General features: G+C 45.4%; 2 protein-coding genes across 6 annotated transcripts in view; one reads left to right on the top strand and one right to left on the bottom strand.

Annotated features, from left to right (window-relative positions):
• Nucleotides 1–16,429, top strand: part of LOC132389174 (zinc finger protein 229-like) — a 42,221-nt gene extending 25,792 nt beyond the window's left edge. The window contains exon 3 of one of the 2 annotated variants that reach the window (XR_009510445.1): nucleotides 12,946–16,429. The gene's annotated coding sequence lies outside the window, so the exon portion shown is untranslated. Of the gene's footprint in view, nucleotides 1–11,014; nucleotides 12,213–12,945 lie in introns of those variants that run through there. The other variant, XR_009510444.1, reaches the window with a different exon arrangement.
• Nucleotides 3,526–21,743, bottom strand: LOC132389175 (gastrula zinc finger protein XlCGF26.1-like). 4 transcript variants are annotated; one of them, XM_059961637.1, is made up of 4 exons: nucleotides 21,540–21,743; nucleotides 17,810–17,982; nucleotides 16,436–16,610; nucleotides 3,526–5,801 (listed from the first exon to the last, which is right to left on the bottom strand). In XM_059961637.1, exon 4 carries the CDS (start codon nucleotides 5,477–5,479, stop codon nucleotides 4,262–4,264), a length of 1,218 nt encoding a protein of 405 aa, XP_059817620.1. In that variant the 5' UTR covers nucleotides 5,480–5,801; nucleotides 16,436–16,610; nucleotides 17,810–17,982; nucleotides 21,540–21,743; the 3' UTR covers nucleotides 3,526–4,261. The 4 variants fall into 4 exon arrangements, with proteins under 4 accessions (XP_059817620.1, XP_059817621.1, XP_059817618.1 ...); XM_059961638.1 differs by having other exon boundaries at nucleotides 16,436–16,606; nucleotides 21,586–21,742; XM_059961635.1 differs by having other exon boundaries at nucleotides 21,586–21,741.
• Nucleotides 21,744–22,814: the final 1,071 nt, after the last annotated feature.

The following is a 22,814-nucleotide window of genomic DNA, read 5'->3' as shown; positions in this document are numbered from 1 at the left end:
TACTGTAATTGGGGAAACATGATGAAGTAGGCCAAAGTCAGCGGGATTTCTTCAAGGAAATCTTGACTGACAAATCTCTTGGAATACTTTGCGGAAATAACAGGCAAGGTAGATAAAGCAGAGGCAGTGTATGTTGTTTGCTTGGATTTTCAGATGATCTTCAACAAGGTACCCCATGCAAGGCTGATTGAAAAAGTAAGGAAGCATGGGATCCAAGGGCACATTGCTTTGTGCATCCAGAACTGCCTTGCTCACAGAAGACAAAGAGTGGTTGTATACTGGTCATATTCTGCATGGAGGTCGGTGACCAGTGGTCTGCCTCAGGGATCGGTTCTGGGACCCCTACCCTTCGTGACTTTTATAAATGACCTGGATAAGGATGTGGAGGTACGGGTTAGCAAATTTGCTGATGACACAAAGGTTGGGTTAGGTTGCAGGGGGATATTGATAGTCTGCAAACCTGGGCTGAGAAGAGGCAAACGGAGTTCAACCCAAAGAAGTGTGATGTGGTTCATTTTCGTCTGTCAAATATTATAGAATATAGTATTAATTGTAAGCCTCTTGGCAGTGTGGAGGAACAGAGGGATCTTGGGGACGGAGTCCATAGGACACTCAAAGCTGCTATGTAGGTTGACTCTGTGGTTAAGAAGCCATACTGTGCATTGGCCTTAATCAACCGCAGGCTTGAGTTTAAAAGCCGAGATGTAATGTTGCAGCTATATAGGACTTTGGTCAGACCCCACTTGGAGTACTGTGCTCAGTTCTGGTCGCCAAACTACAGGAAGGATGTGGAAGCCATAGAAAGGGTGCTGAGGAGATTTACGAGGATGGTGTCTGGATAGGAGAGCATGTCTTTTGAGAATAGGTTGAGTGAACTCAGTCTTTTCTCCTTGGAGTGATGGAGGATGAGCGGTGACCTGATAGAGTTGTTCAAGAAAATGAGAGACATTGATCGTATGGACAGTTAGAGGCTTTTTCCCAGGGCTGAAATTGCGAGCACGAGGGCATAGTTTGAAGATGCTTGGAAGTAGGTACAGAGGAGATGTCAGGGGTAAGTTTTTTACACAGAGAGTGGTAAGTGTTTGGAATGGGCTGCCGGCAATCGTGGTAGAGGCGGACACGATAGGGTCTTTTAAGAGACTCCTGGATAGGTACACGGGAGATTAGAAAAATAGAGAACTGTAGGTAACCCTTGGCATTTCTAGAGCAAGGACATGTTCGGCATCGCTTTGTGAGCCAAAGGGCCTGTAACGTGCCGCAGGTTTTCTAAGTTTCTAAGGTGCTGCACGTGAGGCTGCTTAACAGGATCACAGCTCATGGAATTACAGGGAAGAAACTTGTACTGACAAGGGAGAAAGAGTCAGAATAATGTGGGCAATTCTGTTTTGCTGTCGGTAACTAATGCTGCTCTGTAGGGGTCAGTATTGAGACCGCATCATTTCATGTTAAATGTGAATGAGATGGATGACAGAATTGATACCTTGGTGACGAACATTGCAGTTGATACAAAGATAGGTACGGGACAGGTAGTTTAGAGCAAAGCGGGAGTCTGCAGAAGGACTTCGATAGGTCTGGAGAAGGCCAGCAAAGTAGCAGTTGAAATACAGTGTATACAACTCATGTACATTTGGTAGAAGTAATTGGGCGTAGAAAAAAAAATGGGAGAAACTTGAAAAAATTAGATGTGCATAAGTGCTTGTGAGTCCTTGAGCAAGAGGCCCTAAAGATTTGCTTGCAGATTGAGTTGATTAAGGATGACAACTGCAATGTTAACAATATAAGAGCAAGGATGCGATACAATAGCTTTATAACGCATTGGGCAGATCACTGTTGGTGCATTATGAGCAGATTCCGATCTGTACTTACGTCTTATTATCTGAGCAAAAGATGTGCTCGTAATTGAGTGGGTCCGGAGAAGTTTCAAAGAATGATTCCAGGAAGACCAAGATGAGGAAGTACGTGGGAAGGGATTCACTCAGTCATCCAACCTACAGAAATTTATCAATATCCACTGCTGCTGATTTCCACAAATAAATCTAAAGGGATATGCCCGATCAAATAGCTAATTAATCGATCAATAGCCCCCAAAACAACACGGCCCAGCCGGACACATAACAGTTGACTTTACATCTCACAACAGTGGATTCAGTAATGAAACCCGTGATTAATGTTGTTGTCCCTCTGAAATCATAAGAAACGCACATTAAGGTGCATTTAAATGAGAGCGCATCCCCACAGGTGACGTCGCACAGAACCCCCTCGCGCCTGACGTCACGCATGGGCTTCCCACACCGGGATCTGCCCTTACGTGCACAGCGTCTTACGTCATCCATGCGCTGGTGAGCTCGGGCTTTATCAGTTTAATAGCTGGGCTAATAGTCACGTGACCAGCCCTCCCCCACCGCTGTCAACAAAGGATTCAGGGGCTGCGCTATTCCCATTGGTGCAAAGCGAAGTCAATCACTTGTTACCACCAGTCGCAGAGGTGGACAAGTCCAGAGGGTGTTACCCCCGCTGAGTTCGCCTCCCTCTCTGGCCTCAAACTCCACATCACAGCGGAGTAAATGTCCGTTTTTTGATTTATTTCCATTTCCCTCCAAGGGAAGTTGGGGCGTTTGTGAAGCGTCTCCTGCAGCCGGAGTCTGATATGTCGCCGAGAGGTGGAGACCGCTTGGCCTGTCGGTTTGATGCCAGTTCCCTGGGGAGGGAGAGGAGGGATTTAATTGAAAGGAAAAAGATGGTGTGAGAGGGAGCGGAAAAGATGTTTGCCCCGCTGGAAATCTGTGGAAATGTCTGAGCCCACGGTGGTGGCGAGCAGAGGGATTCACATAGGGGAGGAAACACCGACAGACGGTTGACCTGCAAGTGGGGCCAATGACGGGGGTAGGAGGTGAGTCGTTGGGGCAACACGGGGCTGCAGAAGATGGACATTTTTTGCACAGAGGATTAAAAAAGTGATTGGAGAGTATTTGTATTAGAGAGTGCAATGAAGTTTCAACAGACTGATCCCTGAAATGGTTGGGTCATCATATAAAGAAAGATCAAATGTGATAACCCTTTCATTTAGAGAATCGAGGACTGAGAGGTGAACACATTGCAATGCACATCATTAGCAGTTGAAACAGGGATCCCAGTCTCTGAAAAAGGGGGTGGGTGCCTATATTTTATAATAAAACCCCTATTGGTTTAATTTTACCTCCTCTCCCAGTTTCATGCTTGCTCTGGTCCTTCACACCCCCTTACCTGCTTAAGATTCAGCCCATTAGCAACAGTCAGCAATTCATTCTTTTTGGCTTTTCCTAATGCCTCAGGGGTTGGCGCTTCCAGAAATTTATAAATGTCCATTGCTCCTGATTTCCACACACAAATAAATCAAAAGGGATTTCCCCAATCAAATCGATAATTCATCGATTAATAGCCCCCAAATTTGTTCATATCCCAGACGCAGGCCCCAAATTTGTTACGAACCATAATGCTTTAGAAACAAGCCAGCAGCAATAGACTACACCTGGAGTCTGGTTTTGATGTTAAATCTGTCTTTATTAGAATCTACTTGTAAAATTGCAACTTCAACAAGATAAACAGAAGTTAACAGTGTTAAGTTTATAAATGTGTGTAAATGTTACTCCCAAACTATTGAGCTCAGGGGAAACAAGGCTTCCAGTCTTGAGATGGTAAAGTATGAAAGTTCAGTTCAACTACAGAATAGGCGATGAGAGAGAGTGAGTTATGATCCAGGGTAAATGGCGAGAGAAGTCAAATATGTAGAATTGCACAGGTTCCACGGTGGTAAAACGAGAGAACAGTTGCTGGAGATTTTATCCGTCATTGTTCCAAATCCACATACAAATTATCATCGAAAGTGACTTGTCACAAGGGGTATTGTCTTCGTGAACTACCACACCACAGCCAGGCAAGGGTTAACACATAAGTGGTCTCCACAGGATGCGCCAAATCCAATCCACTCTTAAGGATCAAATGAGATGACAACCACACATTCGATGTACGGTGAATCGATAATTAACCCGTCCTTGTGGGCATAGGAAAGTTTCAAACAGTGACCCTTGGCCACTAGTTCCCTGGTTTCGATCCTTCCATTTTTCCTCCTTTGTCTCTGTCTGTCTCTGAGTGTCTGTGTCCTCGGTTAAAACTAAACAAGCTGCGAGCAATGAAAACAAGCAGCAAGTCAGACTGAGTCGGCATCCTAATCCCTGTCTCTCTCTCTTAAAATGACAGTCCACATCAAACAAAACCCAGGGATTCATAACAACGGCCAGTCCCCACTGTGAACAGACTGGTGTGCCAGTAGTTGTGATGACCGAGTGAATCCTATCCCACAGTCTAAGTTGAACGGCCTCTCCCCAGTGTGAAATCGCTGATGACTCTGTAAGCTGGATGACTGAGTGAATCCCTTCCCACAGACTGAGCAGGTGAACGGCTTCTCCCCAGTATGAACTGACTGGTGTGCCAGTAGTTGGGATGACCGAGTGAAACTCTTCCCACAGTCTGAGCAGGTTAATGGCCTCTCCCCAGTGTGAACTCGCTGATGACTCTGTAGGCTGGATAAATGAGTGAATCCCTTCCCACAGACTGAGCAGGTGAACGGCTTCTCCCCAGTGTGAACTCGCTGATGACTCTGTAGGATGGATGACCGAGTGAATCCCTTCCCACAGACTGAGCAGGTGAATGGCCTCTCCCCAGTGTGAACTCGCTGGTGTCTCTGTAGGGTGGATGAGTGAGTGAATCTTTTCCCACATTCTGAGCAGGTGAACGGCTTCTCCCCAGTGTGAACACGCTGATGACTCAGTAGGGTGGATGACTGAGTGAATCTTTTCCCACATTCTGAGCAGGTGAACAGCCACTCCTCAGTGTGATGTCGCTGATGATTCTGTAGTTGGGATGACTGAGTGAATCCCTTCCCACAGACTGAGCAGGTGAACGGCTTCTCTCTAGTGTGAACTCGCTGATGACTCTGTAGGTGGGATGACTGAGTGAATCCCTTCCCACAGACTGAGCAGGTGAATGGCCACTCCCCATTATGAACTGACTGATGTGCCAGTAGTTGGGATGACTGAGTGAATCCTATCCCACATTCTGAACAGGTGAACGGCTTCTCCCCAGTGTGAACTCGCTGATGATTCTGTAGGTTGGATGACTGAGAGAATCCCTTCCCACAGACTGAGCAGGTGAATGGCTTCTCCCCAGTGTGAACTTGCTGATGACTCTGTAGTTGGGATGACTGAGTGAATCCCTTCCCACAGACTGAGCAAATGAACGGCTTCTCCCCAGTGTGAACTCGCTGATGACTCTGTAGGTGGGATGACTGAGTGAATCCCTTCCCACAGACTGTGCAGGTGAATGGCTTCTCCCCCGTGTGAACTCGCTGATGTCTCTGTAGGTTGGATGACGCAGTGAATCCCTTCCCACAGACTGTGCAGGTGAATGCCTGCTCCCTGGTGTGAACACGTTGGTGTGCCATTAGGTCAGATGACCGAGAGAATCCCTTCCCCAAAATTCAGCAGATGACCAGCTCTGCCCAGTGTCATCTGACCGGTGTGTCCACAGGTGGGATGCCCGACAGAATCCTTTCTCACACACAGAACAGATGAATGGCCTTGCCCAGTGTGAACTTGCTGATGTACCTTCAGTTGAAATGACCAAGTGAATCCCTCCCCACAGTCTGAGCAGGAAGGATGGTTGATTGAATCCCTTGCTCCACTTCTTAAATATCTGGACAGAGACAAAAAAACTGTTGTGCCGTGTTTGAGATTCCTGGAGACAAATTCCTTCCCGTTTTTAACCTGTAAAAGATTTACAAAATCCATCAATGAGTGTAGGACAACATTTCAGATGAGATTACTTGAGTTGCTAAGATTTGATTTGGTATCACACTGTTACGGTGAGGTTAAACCCAAGTTGGAAGATAAATCATCTCCTGACTGGGCAGAGTGCTGGCATCTGGAATGACCATCAATTCCCATATGTGTTTCAAGTTCCAACTCCTTAAAGTGCAGGGTTACAAGCTGCAGCTGGATGCACTTCTTGTAAGTGAGGGCATCAGGGACACTACAGGTTTCCCCATCTTCCCTCCAATACCCCCTCTAATTTGTAATAACCAGTGTGTACATAAATCTTGCACTGTGCATTTTTTTTACCCAGTGACAAGATGTGCACAGTGAATTTTATATAGAGAGGTATTCATTTTCACAGCTAGAAAATCACAGTCAATAGGAACTTTGATCTCCTCTGGGTTCAATCCAGTTCATCTACACTCTCACACAACCTATGTAGCAGGCCTGTAATGGGTAATGAAGGATTTTCTCACCAAAGTTTTTGCATGTTGTCCCTATGTTGTTTGCTTGCTAAGTTATGCTTTAACAAGTCAGATTTCCAAATATCATTCCACTTCTTCCCACTTGCAAATTCTCCAGCAACTTTTGCAACACCAGAATACACACAAATATCACCAGATTCTATATTCTACATAAATATTTCCCCTGAACCCTCCCCCGCCCCCAATGACTGACAGTGGTGAACTCAGTTTCTATCCTCCCTTGAAGCCTCCCCCAATTCTCCAGCAACGTTTGCATCGCCACAATACACACATCAGACAAAGACTGACAGTGGTGAACTCAGTGATTGCAATGCCAATGAATACGAAGGGAAGGGCAGTAGTCTTTCTGTCTCACTGGAGTCTGGCACATTTGAGATGTGAAAGCTACTTGCTGCCCAGGGCAAAGGTGCTTGATATCATTCAGTACCCAGAGAGAATGGGACAATACATGTTATCACCGGTAGAAAAGTCCAGAACAAGAGGAGGTAGAACAAGCAACACACACAAAATGCTGGAGGAACTCATCAGGCCAGGCAGCATCTACGGAAAAGAGTACCAATGCTGAATTCCTCCAGCATTTTGTGTGTGTTGCTTGGATTTCCAGCATCTTCAGATTTTCTCTTATTAGTGATTGGAGGTAAAACAAAGGTGATTTTCTCAACTGGTGATGTAAAAGATTTTGTTCCCTTTCTCTGAGTTCCTAATCCTTGCCGTTATTATAGCTGGAGCTCAGCTCTGTCTGAAAGATCCATTGGTTCCCATTCACTCAGCAGCCAGAAGCTCCCCGGGGCCTGTGTATGGATCGTGGTGCTGAGAGACAGGGACAAGAGCAGGACTGTCCCGGGATTGTTGGCCATGGTGTCCAGATTTCACAGGAATTGTCGCGAAGTCGGTGTTTAAGATAAAAACACGGAGAATCGCTATTACCTGCACCCGACATTTTTAAAGCCTTCAGTGTACTGCGCGCATGCGTGATACTCAGGGACGTCCTCAGCCTGACACCTGCGCATTTCATCAGCGCTTTAGCGCTGGCAAAATTCTTAATGCATGGCCCTATGGGTAATCACGATGCCATTAACCATTTCTGCAAGCACCGGTTCAATGTCCATACCTCATTTTTTTTATAGTGTGTATAGAAAAATTCTGCAGCTGTTTTAACGTAGAAAGCAGCTCCCATAAAATATACTCAATGTACTCAATATCAACGTGTATCTCACGCCAAAGTAAAATGCAGATATAAAACACAGGAGATTCTGCAGTTGCTGGAAATACAGAGACACACACACACAAAACGCTGGAGGAGCTCTGCAATTCAGAGAGGAACTAAGCAGCAGAGTACACAGTCCAGGCATGCTGAAGGGGCTCAGCCTAAACATTGTCTTTTTATTCCTCTCCACATTTGCTGCCTGAAATTAACCACCTTTTTTTCCGGACAACCAGTTTCCAAATGTTTCTGACCTTTCTTTTGTAGCCACATCCTGCTGGTCTGATTCCTCCTCCTCCTGGTAAATTCTAGACCCCATCGCTCTCTGGAGCCCCAAAACGCTGACTCAGGCTGGCAACTTTTTTGTTTTTGACTCTGCACCATCGAAGATTCACTCGCTAGTCTGCTGTCAGACCTTAGAGGTGCATTGTGTTACGAGACCACAGGTTCGCTTACTGTGAGTGTCACTTTGTGCCTGAGTGAGGCGGGGCTGTGACATTAGACACAAGGAGAGAGAGAGAGAGAGAGAGAGAGAGAGAGAGAGAGAGAGAGAGAGAGAGAACGTAAAAACCACAGTGAGCTCATCGTCTTATTCACCCTGTAGAAAATCATGCAAGTGCATAAGATGATGAGAGGCATTGGTCGTGTGGATAGCCAGCGGCTTCTTCCCCAGGGCTGAAACAGCTAACACGAGGGGGAATAGGTTTAAGCTGAAAAACTTAAAACTTGTTGTAGTTCATCCATGCAATTTTTAAATGCTTGCCATTGCCTTTGAATGTTGCGGAACCAACTAGAGAGCAGGCCATTCTACATTGTGCATTGAGCAAAAAGAAAGGGTTAGTTAGCAATCTTGTCGTGCGAGGCCCCTTGGGTAAGAGTGACCATAATATGGTGGAATTCTTCATTAAGATGGAGAGTGACATAGTTAATTCAGAAACAAGGGTTCTGAACTTAAAGAAAGGTAACTTTGAAGGTATGAGACGTGAATTAGCTAAGATAGACTGGCAAATGATACTTAAAGGGTTGACGGTGAATATGCAGTGGCAAGCATTTAAAGCATGGATGAACTACAACAATTGTTCATCCCAGTTTGGCAAAAGAATAAACCCGGGAAGGTAGTGCACCTGTGGCTGACAAGGGAAATTAGGGATAGTATCAAGTCCAAAGAAGAAACATATAAATTAGCAAAAAAATGTGCCACACCTGGGGACTGGGAGAAATTCAGACACCAGCAGAGGAGGACAAAAGGCTTAATTAGGAAAGGGAAAAAAGATTATGAGAGAAAGCTGGCAGGGAACATAAAAACTGACTGTAACAGGTTTTACAGATATGTGAAAAGAAAAAGACAGGTCAAGACAAATGTAAGGACCTTTACAGTCAGAAACAGTTGAATTGATCATAGGGAACAAAGACATGGCACACCAGTTGAATAACTACTTTGGTTCTGTCTTCGCTAAGGAGGACATAAATAACCCTCCGCAAATAGTAAGCGACCGAGGGTCTAGTGAGATGGAGGAACTGAGGGCAATACATGTTAGTAGGGAAGTGGTGTTAGGTAAATTGAAGGGATTAAAGGCAGATAAATCCCCAGGGCCAGATGTTCTGCATCCCAGAGTAGCCCAAGAAATAGTGGATGCATTAGTGATAATTTTTCAAAACTCCTTAGATTCTGGATTAATTCCTGAGGATTGGAAGGTGGCTAATGTAAGCCCACTTTTTTAAAAAAGGAGGGAGAGAAAAACCGGGGAATCATAGACCAATTATTCTGACGTCGGTGGTGGGAATAATGCTAGAGTCGGTTATCAAAGATGTGATAACAGCACATTTGGAAAGAGGTGAAATCATCAGACAAAGTCAGCATGGATTTGTGAAAGGAAATTCCGGTCTGACGAATCTTATAGAATTTTTTGAAGATGTAACTAGTAGAGTGGATAGGGGAGAGCCAGTAGATGTGGTATACTTAGATTTTCAAAAGGCTTTTGACAAGGTCCCACACAGGAGATTAGTGTGTAAACTTAACACACTCAGTATTGGGGGTATGGTATTGATGTGGATAGAGAATTGGTTGGCAGACAGGAAGCAAAGAGTGGGAGTAAACGGGAACTTTTCAGAATGGCAGGCAATGACTAGTGGGGTACCACAAGGCTCAGTGCAGGGACCCCAGTTGTTTACAATATATATTAATGATTTTAGATGAGGGAATTAAATGCAGCATCTGCACGTTTGCGGATGACATGAAGCTGGTCGGCGGTGTTAGCTGTAAGGAGGGTGCTGAGAGGATGCAGGGTGACTTGGATAGGTTAGGTGAGTGGGCAAATTCATGGCAGATGCAATTTAATGAGGATAAATATGAGGTTATCCATTTTGGTTGCAAGAACAGGAAAACAGATTATTATCTGAACGGTGGCCGATTAGGAAAAGGGGAGGTGCAACGAAACCTGGGTGTCATTGTACACCAGTCATTGAAGGGAGGCATGCAGGTACAGCAGGCGGTGAAAAAGGCGAAAGGTATGCTGGCATTCATAGCAAAAGCATTTGAGTACAGGAGCAGGGAGGTTCTGCTGCAGTTGTACAAGGCCTTGGTGAGACCGCACCTGGAGTATTGTGTTCAGAAAACCATCCCGCACACATTCTAAGAAATCCTCTTCCTCAGCACCCTTACCAATTTGGTACACCCAATCTATATGTAGATTGAAGTCATCCATTATAACTAGTGTTTCTTTTTTGCACGCATTTCTAATATCCTGTTTAATGCCATCCCCAACTTCACTACTACGGTTAGGTGGCCTGTACACAACTACCACCAGCGTTTTATGCCCCTCAGTGTTAAACAGCTGTACCCATATCGATTCCACATCCTCCAGGCTAATGTCCTTCCTTTCTATTGCGTTAATCTCTTCTCTAACCAGCAACGCTACCCCACCTCCTTTTCTTTCCTGCCTATCCCTCCTGAATATTGAATATCCCTGGATGTTGAGCTCCCATCCTTGGTCACTCTGGAGCCATGTCTATGTGGTTCCAACTATATCATATTCATTAATAACTATCTGCACATTCAAATCATCCACCTGATTATGAATGCTCCTTGCATTGACACACAAAGCCTGCAGGCTTGTTTTTACAACACTCTTAGCCCTTATACAATTATGTTGAAAAGTGGCCCTTTTTGATTTTTGCCCTGGATTTGACTGCCTGCCTGCCTGTCTCTCTGCACTTGTTCCTATCCCCCGCCACATTAGTTTAAATCCTCCTGAACAGCAGTAGCAAATGCTCCCCCTAGGACAAGGAGGAGGGACAGCCCTCAGTGATTCCTGTGTATGCTCCCTGGAAGCATCAAGAAATGATAATGATCCTGAATCAGGCCCCAGATAGAAAGGACAAAGCAGCACAGTTTGCTCAGTGTGCCCACAGTACTATACAAATGTTTAATGCAACTCCGCATGATTTATTTGGTCTCTCCTGCATGATTCTCTCAGGTGATGAGGGGAGGAAATGGAAGGCAGAATTGAGATACCAAACCTATCAGGAGTTACAGGTGGGAAAACATAATGAGAATGAACAGATGGACCAGATCATTCAAGCTTTGTAAACAGCTCTCTAGCAACCTGTGAACATCACTAAAGTACCTGAATGCAAACTTAAGCCTGGGAATGGGGACCAGACTATTGAGAGTGATTTGTGGCCTGCTACGGCACCTTCGCAGGAGACCAAGCCTTTAATGATGGGAATCTGTCCCCCCAGTTCAATGCCCTACTGCTCCAATGCTTACCAACTAAGTTAGCCAACATGATTAAAACAAATAATATGGATTGGCCTGACAATGACCGAAATCTAATGCGACGAGCTTTGACATATCATTTGGACCCAACTTTCGAATCCCGATCAACCCCGAAGGGAACTAATATTAAAGGTGAATATGCTCAGCGGGAAGAAGGATGCGAACGGGCTATATCTGAGGAACAGAAATGGGAGCAAAAACCTACCAAGGGACAGGTGGGATCAACAACCCATTTAGAAACTGACAAGAAGATGCTTCCAACTATGAGTGCCAACCCTCAGGAAGAGCCCGATGTAATATTCCAAGTTGCTGGAAATCCAGTTCCATTTATGATTGATATGAGGGCAACCACAACCACTCTCGATCAGGAAATAGGATCGGAACAGGGATTCCAGCTATCAGATGCTACAATCACTCTGTCTGGGTTCGAAGGCACGGAACGTACTGTTACGTACTCGTGATACATGACAGTGGAGCCCTTGTCATGTGACTGGGGTTGAAGCTGTACTGGACTTGAGGTGATGGTCTTGTGATGGTGGAATGACGTCATTTTCCCGCCAGTAGAGATCAAGTGACAGGTTTTTTTTAACAGGTTATAAAAGGTAGACCCCACCCTGTGAGGAGGGGCAGTTCGTGGCTGGATTTGCCAAGTTGACTTCATGCCACTGCGTGTTTGAAGTGATGACGCAGTTTAGTTGAAGGATGAAGTTTTTATTTAATGCCTAAGTTTAAAAGGTTAATGCCAACAGGTTCTTTATGATTCTGTTAGTTCGAGGGAATTAGAGGAGAGTGAAGATTCAAGATTGGAAGTTAAAGATCGAGGAGAATTGCTTTCTACGGTGAAACGGGGGCGACCTTTTTTTGATCCTTATTTGGAAGGATTTCGTTGACTATCTTCGTGTTAATCCCTAGGTTTACCTAGAAAGGATTGAAGGTAGTGGAGAAGGAAAGGTCAGTGCCTTTAAGCCGTTCTGTTTCGTAAATTCTTCGTGGGAAGTTCGACGTCGGGGATCGAAGCAAGCGATGTGAAAGAGAACCTAAATCGTCCTATAAAGTCTCTCCTTTTAAATGGACTGTGAGCATATCGAACTTTTGGCAATACCACTTTAAAGAACTGTTTTTGGCAATACCACTTTAAAGAACTGTTTTTGGCAATACCACTTTAAAGAACTGTTTTGGAATATCACTTTACGAACTGTTTGAACAGCCGCTCAGCAGCTGTTTCCGGTTACGGGAGTGTTTGTTTACTTTTGGGGGGGTTTGTTTTCTGTGTTTAATAAACGTGTTGTTTGTTATAAGAAACCCTTGCCGAACTCATATATTTATTGTTGCCTGAATACGTAACAGTACGTATTCACGTACCCAGCCACTGCAGGTGGAATTCCATGGAAGCCAGTGTGAGGTTTCATTTACATTCACCACCAGACGGGGGGTGTAATCTAGCAGGGAGAGACTTGCTCTGTCCGTTGGAAGTCGAGATTCTTTGCACAGACAATGCTGTCACCCTTGTCAGGAGAACAACCGACAGCTTCCCCAGTTTCTGACCCCCAAGTGGAGGGCACTTAATTTGGACCCCACTCCTTCTGCCAGCAGCCGACCCTCATGTGACTCTGTGCTTTGACCCTACAGGGTGTGCCACTGAGGAAAGCCAATATTATACATCCCTCGAGGGACAGAAGTTCCCAGTCACGGTGATTAGAGAGGTTAAAGGAAGAGACGGTATTGCATTACTGGCCGAATTTCCGGATTTCCTTTGGCGACAGACAGAACTGGTAGTTCCCCATACCACCATTAGGATTTGCTCTGGGTTCAAGCCAAAGAGCCCAGGGTTCCTGGCCTACACCCTAACGAAACAAGCCTCCAGCACCGAAGGAGACTGGCAAGACTGGCTGTGGGTCTAGTCCAATACGGGAAGGAGTCTGAGGTGAAGACGGGATATCTGGTAAGACAACCTTTTAATAGTGACCAATCCCAAGATGCTGTACCCCATCTCTGTGCAATTTCAGGCCGAGAAGTCTGTTGCACCGACTGCCCCCCTGTCTGGATCACCATGAAAGAAGGACAGACTCTCCCATCCATTTAGCAATATCCCCTCAATCCCGAGGCAAAGTTTTATGAGAATGGAAGCTCTTTTGTGGATCCAGCAGGATAACAATATTCTGACTATGCAATAGTGACGGACAGTGAAGTAACTGAACAGGCCTCTTTTGAAGCAGCTGTCTCTGCCCAGAAGGCTGAGCTGTTTGCTCTGACTCGTGCCTGTATCCCAGCAACAGACTAAAGTGGGAACGTTTACACAGACTTCCGTTATGCATTTGGGATTGTACATGACTACGGGGCTCTCTGGGAACATGGGGATTCCTGACTTCCTCTGGCCACCCCATTAGTAATGCAACCTTTGTAAACAACTTACTCACCGTTCTACAGCTACCGTAAGTTTTGTTTTTCTCAGGGGGATGCCTCTGAGGAGGAGTGAAAACTGTGGTCCCATATGGGGTGCCAGAAAGACCCCGGCCTAGGTTTTTGGTTCACCCCAGTGGGACAGGTTTGTGTTCCTACACAGTTTTTACCAATATTGGTCGATTATATACATAATTGTACACACCTGGGAAAGGACGGAATGGTTGGTAACCTGTGCCCTGCACACCAGGTACGAGTCCCTTGACAGGTGGACCTTTTCGTGTCTACAAGTTGATTTGATTGAATTGCCTAGAGTACATTGCTATAGATACTGCTGAGATATTATAGATATGTTTAGTAGATGGGTTGAAGCTGTTCCAACTACCAATAATACTGTTATGACTGTTGTGAAGGTATTATTATGGGAAATAATTCTCAGGTACGGCCTGGCAGAGATGCTGAGCTCTGACAATGACCCACACTTCGTGATGAAAGTAAACAAAGGCATACATAACGAACTAGCTATCCAGCAACAATTCCACTGTGTACACCACCCACGGGCCGCTGGCAGAGTGGAGAGAGCCAATGGCACTCTGAAGAGTAAATTGGCCAGACTAACAGTGGAGACTGGACTCACCTGGTTGAAGGTCCTACCATTACCCAGTTCCACATGAGGGTTACCCCACAGGGGAAAACAGGGTTGTCACCAGCTGAAATCATTTATGGATGGCCCATGAGGAGACCCTAGGGACTAAGACCTTGTGTACCATTGCTCCCAGAAAGTCTACCAGCAAAATTGGATATTCATACCCGAGGGGAAGGCATGGGGAAATATATATGCCAACTAACCAAAATTTTCCAAGCATACATTCACAGGTATGACAGGCATACAAGGAAGAGAACTACTCTGCACCATAGAACCTGGGATTTTTTTTCCTGATGAAGAACTGGGATTAAGGGAATCTTGGACCTCAGTGGAGAGGACCATATCAGGTGTTACCGACCACTCCCACAGCTGAGAAACTGAAGGGGCAATCTCGGTGGATACATCATTAGGCGCCAAACATGTTACTGAAGGAACTGAGTAGAAGGTCTCTCTCGGACTAATGGAAAATGTATTGGTTGTTAGTGGTGTTCATGTTTATGTGTTTGAGAGGGCTCACCCCAGCATCCGGGGGCCCCCATGTTAACACATTTCCATCTTTCTGTAATACCTGTGCCAATCAGGTAGAACTAGGGGCCTGCTGGGTTTGGGCTGAAATTCCACAGCATGGTAAAACTATGGTTCCAATGTCAGTAATCCCGCTCAACCAGAGTGAGGAACTCTCAGCCTGGGCTTTCTCAAATAACATACGGGGAAGTGAGTTGAGGACCTGTGGTCCAGTCAGAGATGACTGTGGCTGTCAGTGTTTTGAGGAATGGTGTCTCAGGCCCCCACCAAACGGAACTTCCAATACTGGGAAACATGCATCCTGGCCATACTTGCAGGTGTCCAGCAGCAGAGAGGAACAACTGAGACTGATTGATTGTGGATGATTACTTTTCTCTCCTATGGAGTAGCCAGGAATTCATCAGAGATATTCAATTTGGATACAGCACTTGAGGAGCTGGCCACGATACTGCAGGGGCCTTGAGAGAAACACAGGCCCAAGTAACAGAAATATCCACTGAAATGATTGCAATCTGGCAAACAGTCCTACAGAATCATATGGCTTTAGATTTTATCCTAGCTGAGAAAGGGGGAACCTGTGCTATTATCGACACAGAATGTTGAACCTATATCCCTGATGAATCTACTACCATTACATCCCTCTCCGAGCACACTGTCACGGAGACTGACAGCATCAAGAAAGTAGGGCAGGATTTACATGGGTTCACTGAAGGATCGAAATGGTGATCTGTGAAGGCCTGTTTGGTAATATGTGGGGCATGATACTGCATTATAGCCTAATAGTTGTACATATCTTTGTTGTAATTACTGTTGTACACTGTCTTTACCCACTGATAAGCCAATGCTGTCATCAGTTGCTTTCTCTATAAAAAGTTAGTGCTTTGTTGATATTGTAATGATCAAAAGGAGGGAATGATAAAGTCTGTAAAATGGTTAACACTTTGTTAAACAATAGCAGCCTGTTTTTCTGAAAGAAACTGCTGATGATCAACCGATGTGCTGAGCCGTGTTTCTTTTTGAGGGTAGCTAGCTGGAGTTTCAAGTTTCCATGTCCACTCATGAGAAGAGATAGGACAGCTTCAGTCTGTTCTGTGTCTGGAATCCTTTATGACTGTTTTGTAATTTGTCAATAGGGGCGGCTCATGTAGTAAATACCTTTGGCTCCAGCCTGTCTTGTGTGGGGGTATCTGGATGGATATATCCGTGGTGTAAGGGGAATTGTTAGTCAGTTAGTGGATTGGGTGGGGAAAGTCATTGACTGTTCCTGAATGAGCGACTAACTGAGTAAGCCCCAGGTACGTGGAATAAAGAGTTTGTACCGCACGGTCTCTGAGTGACTCTCTCCAGCTTCGACTTACAGGATGGGAGTGGTTTTAAAGGGCTGGAAACCGGAAGCTCAGTACCAGACCTGGAGTGATTGTAACTGGGTCTGACAGAGGCATAACTGGTTGTTCTGGGCACATTCAGTCTCACTCCAACTATAACCCACCTTCCCTTTTACAGGTATGTAATGTCTAAAGGACCAGTGTTTGAGTAAATGAGACTCACCAAACTTTCTCCTGACTGAATCAATGGAATCTCCGATTCTCCTGAGGCAGAGTTGTTCTCTCCAGTTTATGTTCTCAGTCCTCAGGCTGGTTCACTTATTGCTGTTCCCGTCTTCAGTCGTGGTTTGCTTCCATTTGGGGTTTTTCTTCCAATAAACCTCTCACTGCAGGTCTAACTTTAACCAGAGTGATAAAGAAGCACAATAACAATAAAAAGGAGAACCAAATATTTCTGCTTAATGTTACTAAGAACAAAACGTTGAAGGCTGATATAATGATTTCAGTAAACATTTTTTATTTTCACTCACACATCACAAACCAATATGGGATAAGGAGGAGCCATCATTCAGTCAGGAACAGAATTATGTGCTTTGGTCCAACTGGTCTGCCCCACCATTTAACCATGGCTGATTTTCATTCCAACACCACATTCCTGCCTTCCTCCTGTAACCCTGAGCTGCTCAGCAATCATCAATATGTTAATCTCTGTCATATGTATACCCAAATGGCAGCTTCAGCCAACCTCTGTGGCAACAAATTCCACAGATCAGACATCTTCTGGCCAATTTTTTTTCCCTCTCTGTTTTAAAGGGAAGCTTCTTTATTCTGAGACTGCGCTGTCAGATCACAGTCTTATGGAAACATCCTCTCCATGTCCACTGTATCCAGGCTTTTCAGCATTTGGTAGGTTTACTTAACCATACATCCCCCAGCACCCCCACCGTCCTGATGAACTCCATTGAGCACAGGTCCAGAACAATCAAATGCTCCTCATACATAATGCCGAACATTCCTGAGATTATTCTTGTAAACCTTGTTAGCAACAACTGTACTGAACACATTTCTAGGAATAACAAACTAATTGGTACCAGAGTAATTTGCAGGGAAAAGTTGTGGTTACTTTACTGTTCTACTATCACAGAGTGAGCCATTTCCACTCCCACGGTAAAACAGGTACATTTCAGGAAACAGAAACTAATCCAGAATGAATGTAATAAAAGAAATTGTAATTACCAAACTGCTCAGCATGTAAGGACCAGCTGTGGGGAGGGGAACAATCTTTACAATTCAGGTTAATAACATTTTGTCAGGATGACTTGAAACATTTTCAGTTTTTAGTGCAGATCTCCAGCAACTTCAGATTCTGCCCGATTTCCACAACTTTATCCAGATTTGACTTCCACAAAATGGGAGTGATTTTAAAGGGCTGGGCTGCTGGAAACACATTACCAAACCTGGTGTGGTTGCAACTGTGCCTGACAGAGGCATAAATGGTTCTTCTGGGCACATTCAGTTTCACTCCAACTATTTCCCATCTTCTATTGTACAGGTATGTAATGTATAAAGGACCAGTGTTTGAGTAAATGAGACTCACCAAACTTCCTCCTCACTGACTCAGTGGGAACTTCAAGTCAGCTGATTCAGTGTTGTTCTCTCCAGTTGATGCTCTCAGTCCTCGGGCCAGTTCACTTGTTGCTATTCCCACATCTTCAGCCATGGTTTGCTTCCAGTTGGGGTTTTTCTTCCAATAAACCTCTCACCGCAGGTCTAACATTAGCCAGAGAGATAATGAAGCACATTAGCAAAGAAAAGGAGAACCAAACATTTCTGCTTCATGTTACTAAGAACAAAACTCACTGAAATTTGAACGTTGAAGCCAAATATAATAATCTCAGTGAACAATCTTTTATTGTCCCTCACACATCACAAAACTAAATAGCATAAGAAGGAGCCATCATTCTGTCATGGTAATACATAAGACACAGGAACAGGATTAGGTGATTTGATCCATCTGGGCTATAAACGTGCAGGAGCAATGTGTGGTTAAGTGCCATGCTCAAGGATACAATGCACTGCCTGGCCTGAGGCTCAAACTCATGTCCTTCAGATTGCTTAACCACTTGTCCACGTGCACATCACAGAAACCATTCACCCCCCTAGACTTCCCAGTCCCTCAGTAAAGCAGGCAGTGTAATCAAAGATCCCCAAAACCTGGGACGTTCCCCTTTCTCACCCACCCCAGTCCAGGAGAAGACACAACAGCCAGAAAGCTCAAGGACAAATATGAGCAGCCTCAGGAAATGAGCTGAGTTGGGGGAAGTTAACGGGACTCAGTGACCAACATCAGATTCCACAACACAACATAGAGGAAGCATCCTGACCCATCCCGGGACTCTGAGCACACACCACGTCATCTTGCATCACAAAGCGAAGGGCACGGCAGATCTGCAGTAAACAGCCTCACGTTACCTGTCGGTAGGTCTTCCATTTCAACTCTGTGGAAATAGACAGCCTGGGCTCCAGGTTTGGATTGTTCAATGCAGATTAAGTGAAGTCTACACATTTTTGATCAGCCCAGATAATTGGAAAATAAATGAGTAATTGGTCCTCAGTTTGGGGCTCATGGCCAACATCGGATCTCCCCGCTTGGGATCGGTCTCAATACTCACCGATGGGAACGCAATATCTTCAACCCACAGACAGTGATCCCAACCCCTGGCTCCCCCACCCAGGAGGTGAGGACCCTTCCCTCGATCCCACAGATGATGCACTTCAGCACTGAGCGGAAAAGAAAACACCGCCCGGCCGGAGACAGTGAACATGCGCGAAGTGAGTGTCACATCATCCGGAGGGCAGGGCCTCGGAAACAGATGCACAGGTGCTGCCCATCTGCTGTTAAATGGGAGGGGCAAACGGGATTACGTGACCAGTCGGGTCTCCCACCCCAGGCAGAGTTTTCCAGCTACCCACCATTCTGTGTAAAGAAACAAACTTGCTGCTTACATCTCCTCTCACAGACATTAGACATTTAGACATTAGACATTAGACACAGATATTAGACATTTCAACCCCCAGGAAAAATAGATTGTTTGTCCACTCAGAAACAGAATCAGGTTTATTATCACCAGTGTGTGTCATGAAATTTGAAAACTGTGCAGCAGCAGTTCAATGCAATACATATTATAGAAGGAAAAAAACCAAAATAAAATAATAAAAATAAACAACTAAATCATTTACAGTATATCTGGGACCCTTACTCTTAGTGATTTTGATAAATGACCTGGATGAGGAAATGGACGAATGAGTTAGCAAAATTGCTGATGACACAAAGGTTGGGGGAGTTGTGGATAGTGTGGAGGGCTGTTAGAGGTTTCAGTGAGACATTGATAGGATGCAAAATGGGCTGAAAAGTGGCAGATGGAGTTCAACCAGGATAAGTGTGAAGTGATTCATTTTCTTTGGTCAAACATGATGGCAGAACATAACATTAATGGTAAGACTCTTGGCAGTGTGGAGGATCAGAGGGATCCTGGGGTCCCAGTCCAAAGGACACTCAAAGCTGCTATGCCAGTTGACTCTGTGATTAAGAAGGCATATGATGCATTGACCTTCATCAATCGTGGGTTTGAATTTAGGAGCCGAGAGGTAATGTTGCAGCTATATCTGACTCTGGTCACACCACACTGTGCTCAATTCTGGTTGCGTCACTACATGAAGCATGTGGAAACCATAGAAAGGGTGCAGAGTAGATTTACACAGATGTTGCCTGGATTGGGGAGCATGCCTTATTAGAAAAGTTTGAGTGAACTCGGCCTTTTCTACTTGGATCAACGGAGGATGAGAGGTGGCCTGATAGAGGTGTATAAGATGATGAGAGGCATTGATCATGTGGATAGTCAGAGACTTTTTCCCAGGGCTGAAATGGTTATGACAAGACAGCACAATAGGTGCCTGGAGAAAAATAAAGAAATACTAACTGAGAAAAATAGAGGGCTACGGGTAACCATAGTAATTCCAAAGTTAGGGACATGTTGGCACGACTTTGTGAGCCGACGGGCTTGTATTGTGCTGTAGGTTCTCTTTGTTTTTGTGAATAAATTAAAAATCGTGCAACAAACAGAAATACTATATATTTTAAATGTGAGGTAGTGTTCAAAGGTTCAATATCCATTTAGCAATCGGATGGCAGAGGGGAAGAAACTGTTCCTGAAGACTTCTGTACCTCCTTACCTGCTGGTAACATTGAGAAAACCACATGCCCTGGGTGCTGGAGTTCCTTGATAAAAGACGCTGCCTTTCTGAGGCATGGCTTCTAATCCTCTGGTAATCTTATGAATGACTTTCCAGTCTCACCCCAGCCGGCAAGGCTCCGGAGAAAACGACACAATTTTGTCCAACCTCCCGTTATAGCTCATGCCCTCTAATCCAGGCAATATCCTGGTAAACCTTTTCTGCGCCCACTCCAAAGCCCCGACATCCTTCCGAGAATGGGAGCGACCAGAACTGTATGAAACACTCCAGATGTGGTCTATCTAGTTTTATAAAGCTGCAACGCAACTTCCCGACTTTTGAACTCAATGCTTCAACTGATAAAGACAACCATGCCATTTGCCTTCTGAACCACCCGATCAATCTGTGCAGTCTCTTTCAGGGAGCGATGCACTTGGAGCCTAAGTTCCCTCTGATTATCAACACTGTTCAGGGTTTTGCATTCAACAGTGTACTGTCTCATACATTCGACATACCGAGCTGCCAAAATGATCATCACTGATCAAATCGCACTGAGATTTCTCAGGTTCTGTTGAATTTATTAAGAAGTGCACAAGTACGGGAATGTGCAGGTACAGAAAAACACTGACTTGTAGCAGCATCACAGGTAAGTAAATTCAGATAACACACGGGACACAAATTATACAATTCTTTGTCAGTAACAAGATAGAAACATCTTTTACTTCCTCCGGCTAATAGGACCAGAACAACAGGGGCTGAGCGGCGGCTCATCTCAGACGGTTCGGTGTGAAGGTCTCACAACCCGGACCGATCCCGGCAGATTCTGTGAAGGAAGCGAGGCGAGGCCGCCAGTTCTGGAAAGTTCATCCCCTGCCCCTTCAGGTTTCACCGATTACCTTGTGTTTCTCTCTCCCTTCCCCTCCCCCACCTTTTATTCTCCAGTCCTGCCGAAGGGTTTCGTCCGGTAATGTCGACTGTATTCTTCCCCTAGATGCTGCCCGGCCTGCAGAGTTCTTCCGGCATTTTGTGCGCGTTGTTCGCATTTCCAGCATCTGCAGATTTTCTCTTGTTTGAGTTCGGGAAAGTTAACTCACCACACAACGTCAGACCTCCCCGCTTGGGTCCGGCTTCAGTACTCACCGAAGGGAAATTGTTGGTGTTGCCCCGCAGAGAATAATCCGTCTCCGGCCCCCCGTCCAAGGGGGCGAGGACCCCCTCCCGATCCCGATCCCGAACCCGATCCCGGACACGGACCCGCTGCTGACCCACTTCCACAAAGAACGAAAAAAACATCACTGCCTGGTTCGGGCCTGTGAGCATGCGCAATGCGTCACAGGCGGTGGGCGGGGCCACGGAAACAAACCTGCAAATGCTGCCGATCTGCGGTAAAACACGATCACGTTTCGCTGGAGCATCTCCCATGTGACCGGTGACTGTTCCTCGCCCTTCACATACCGCCCTACCCACCGCCGCATTTCCCACATTATTTCATTATTTCCCTATATCATTTCCATACGTATTTAGATTTCCCCACCATATCTTCCCCCATCCCTTTCCCTCCAGCCCCAGGTCACAGAGTTCTCAGAGTTATAGTTTCGATTCACTTCCCATCCCGACACACAATTGAGACCCACACAGAAAATGAGCTGGTTTCTTTTAAATCAGTCAACACACGCAAAATGCTGGTGGAACACAGCTGGTCAGTTGGAGGGAGAAGCGCTGTCGACGCTTCGGGCCGAGACCCTTCGTCAGTCCTGAAACGTTCCGAAACGTGGACAGTGCTTTTCCCTATAGATGCTGCCTGACCTGCTGCGTTCCACCAGCATTTTGTGTGTGTTGCTTGAATTTCCAGCATCTGCAGACTTCCTCGTGTTTGTGAATAGTGAACTATTATCCGATTGGGGAGAAGGTTCAAACAGGAGTACAGAAGGAAAGATGAGTCCTCGGGCAAGACTCCCAGAAGGTTAGTTTACAGGTTGAGTCTGTGATAAAGAAGGCAAATGAAATGCTGTCATTTATTTAAAGTGAAGTAGAATATATAAACAAGGAGATAGATAATGCTGGTACTTTATAAGGCACAACCCAAGTCGCACTGAGAGTATTTGGGACCCATATCTCAGAAAACGTGTGTTGTCATTAGAGAGAGTCCAGAGGGTGTTCAAGAAGATGATTTCGGGAATTAAGGGATTAAGATATGAGGAGCATTTTCCAGCCTTGGGCCTGTTCTCCTACACTGACCTATGTTTTATAAATGAGGATGGGTGGGGGTGTTAAATCTCACTGAAACCCACCGAATGTGGAAAGGTCTGGATAGGGTGGATGAGGAGAGGACTTTTAGCATGGTCTGGGTAGCCATAACAGAGGGCACA

The sequence above is a fragment of the Hypanus sabinus genome, unplaced genomic scaffold (genome assembly GCF_030144855.1).
Source record: "Hypanus sabinus isolate sHypSab1 unplaced genomic scaffold, sHypSab1.hap1 scaffold_489, whole genome shotgun sequence".
NCBI lineage: Eukaryota > Metazoa > Chordata > Chondrichthyes > Myliobatiformes > Dasyatidae > Hypanus > Hypanus sabinus.
This window is presented reverse-complemented; position numbering and strand designations above follow the sequence as displayed.

What these genes read in the sequence shown, in the direction of transcription:
- LOC132389175 (XM_059961637.1), bottom strand. Translation starts at nt 5,479, where the DNA reads ATGGCACACCAACGTGTTCACACCAGGGAGCAGGCATTCACCTGCACA.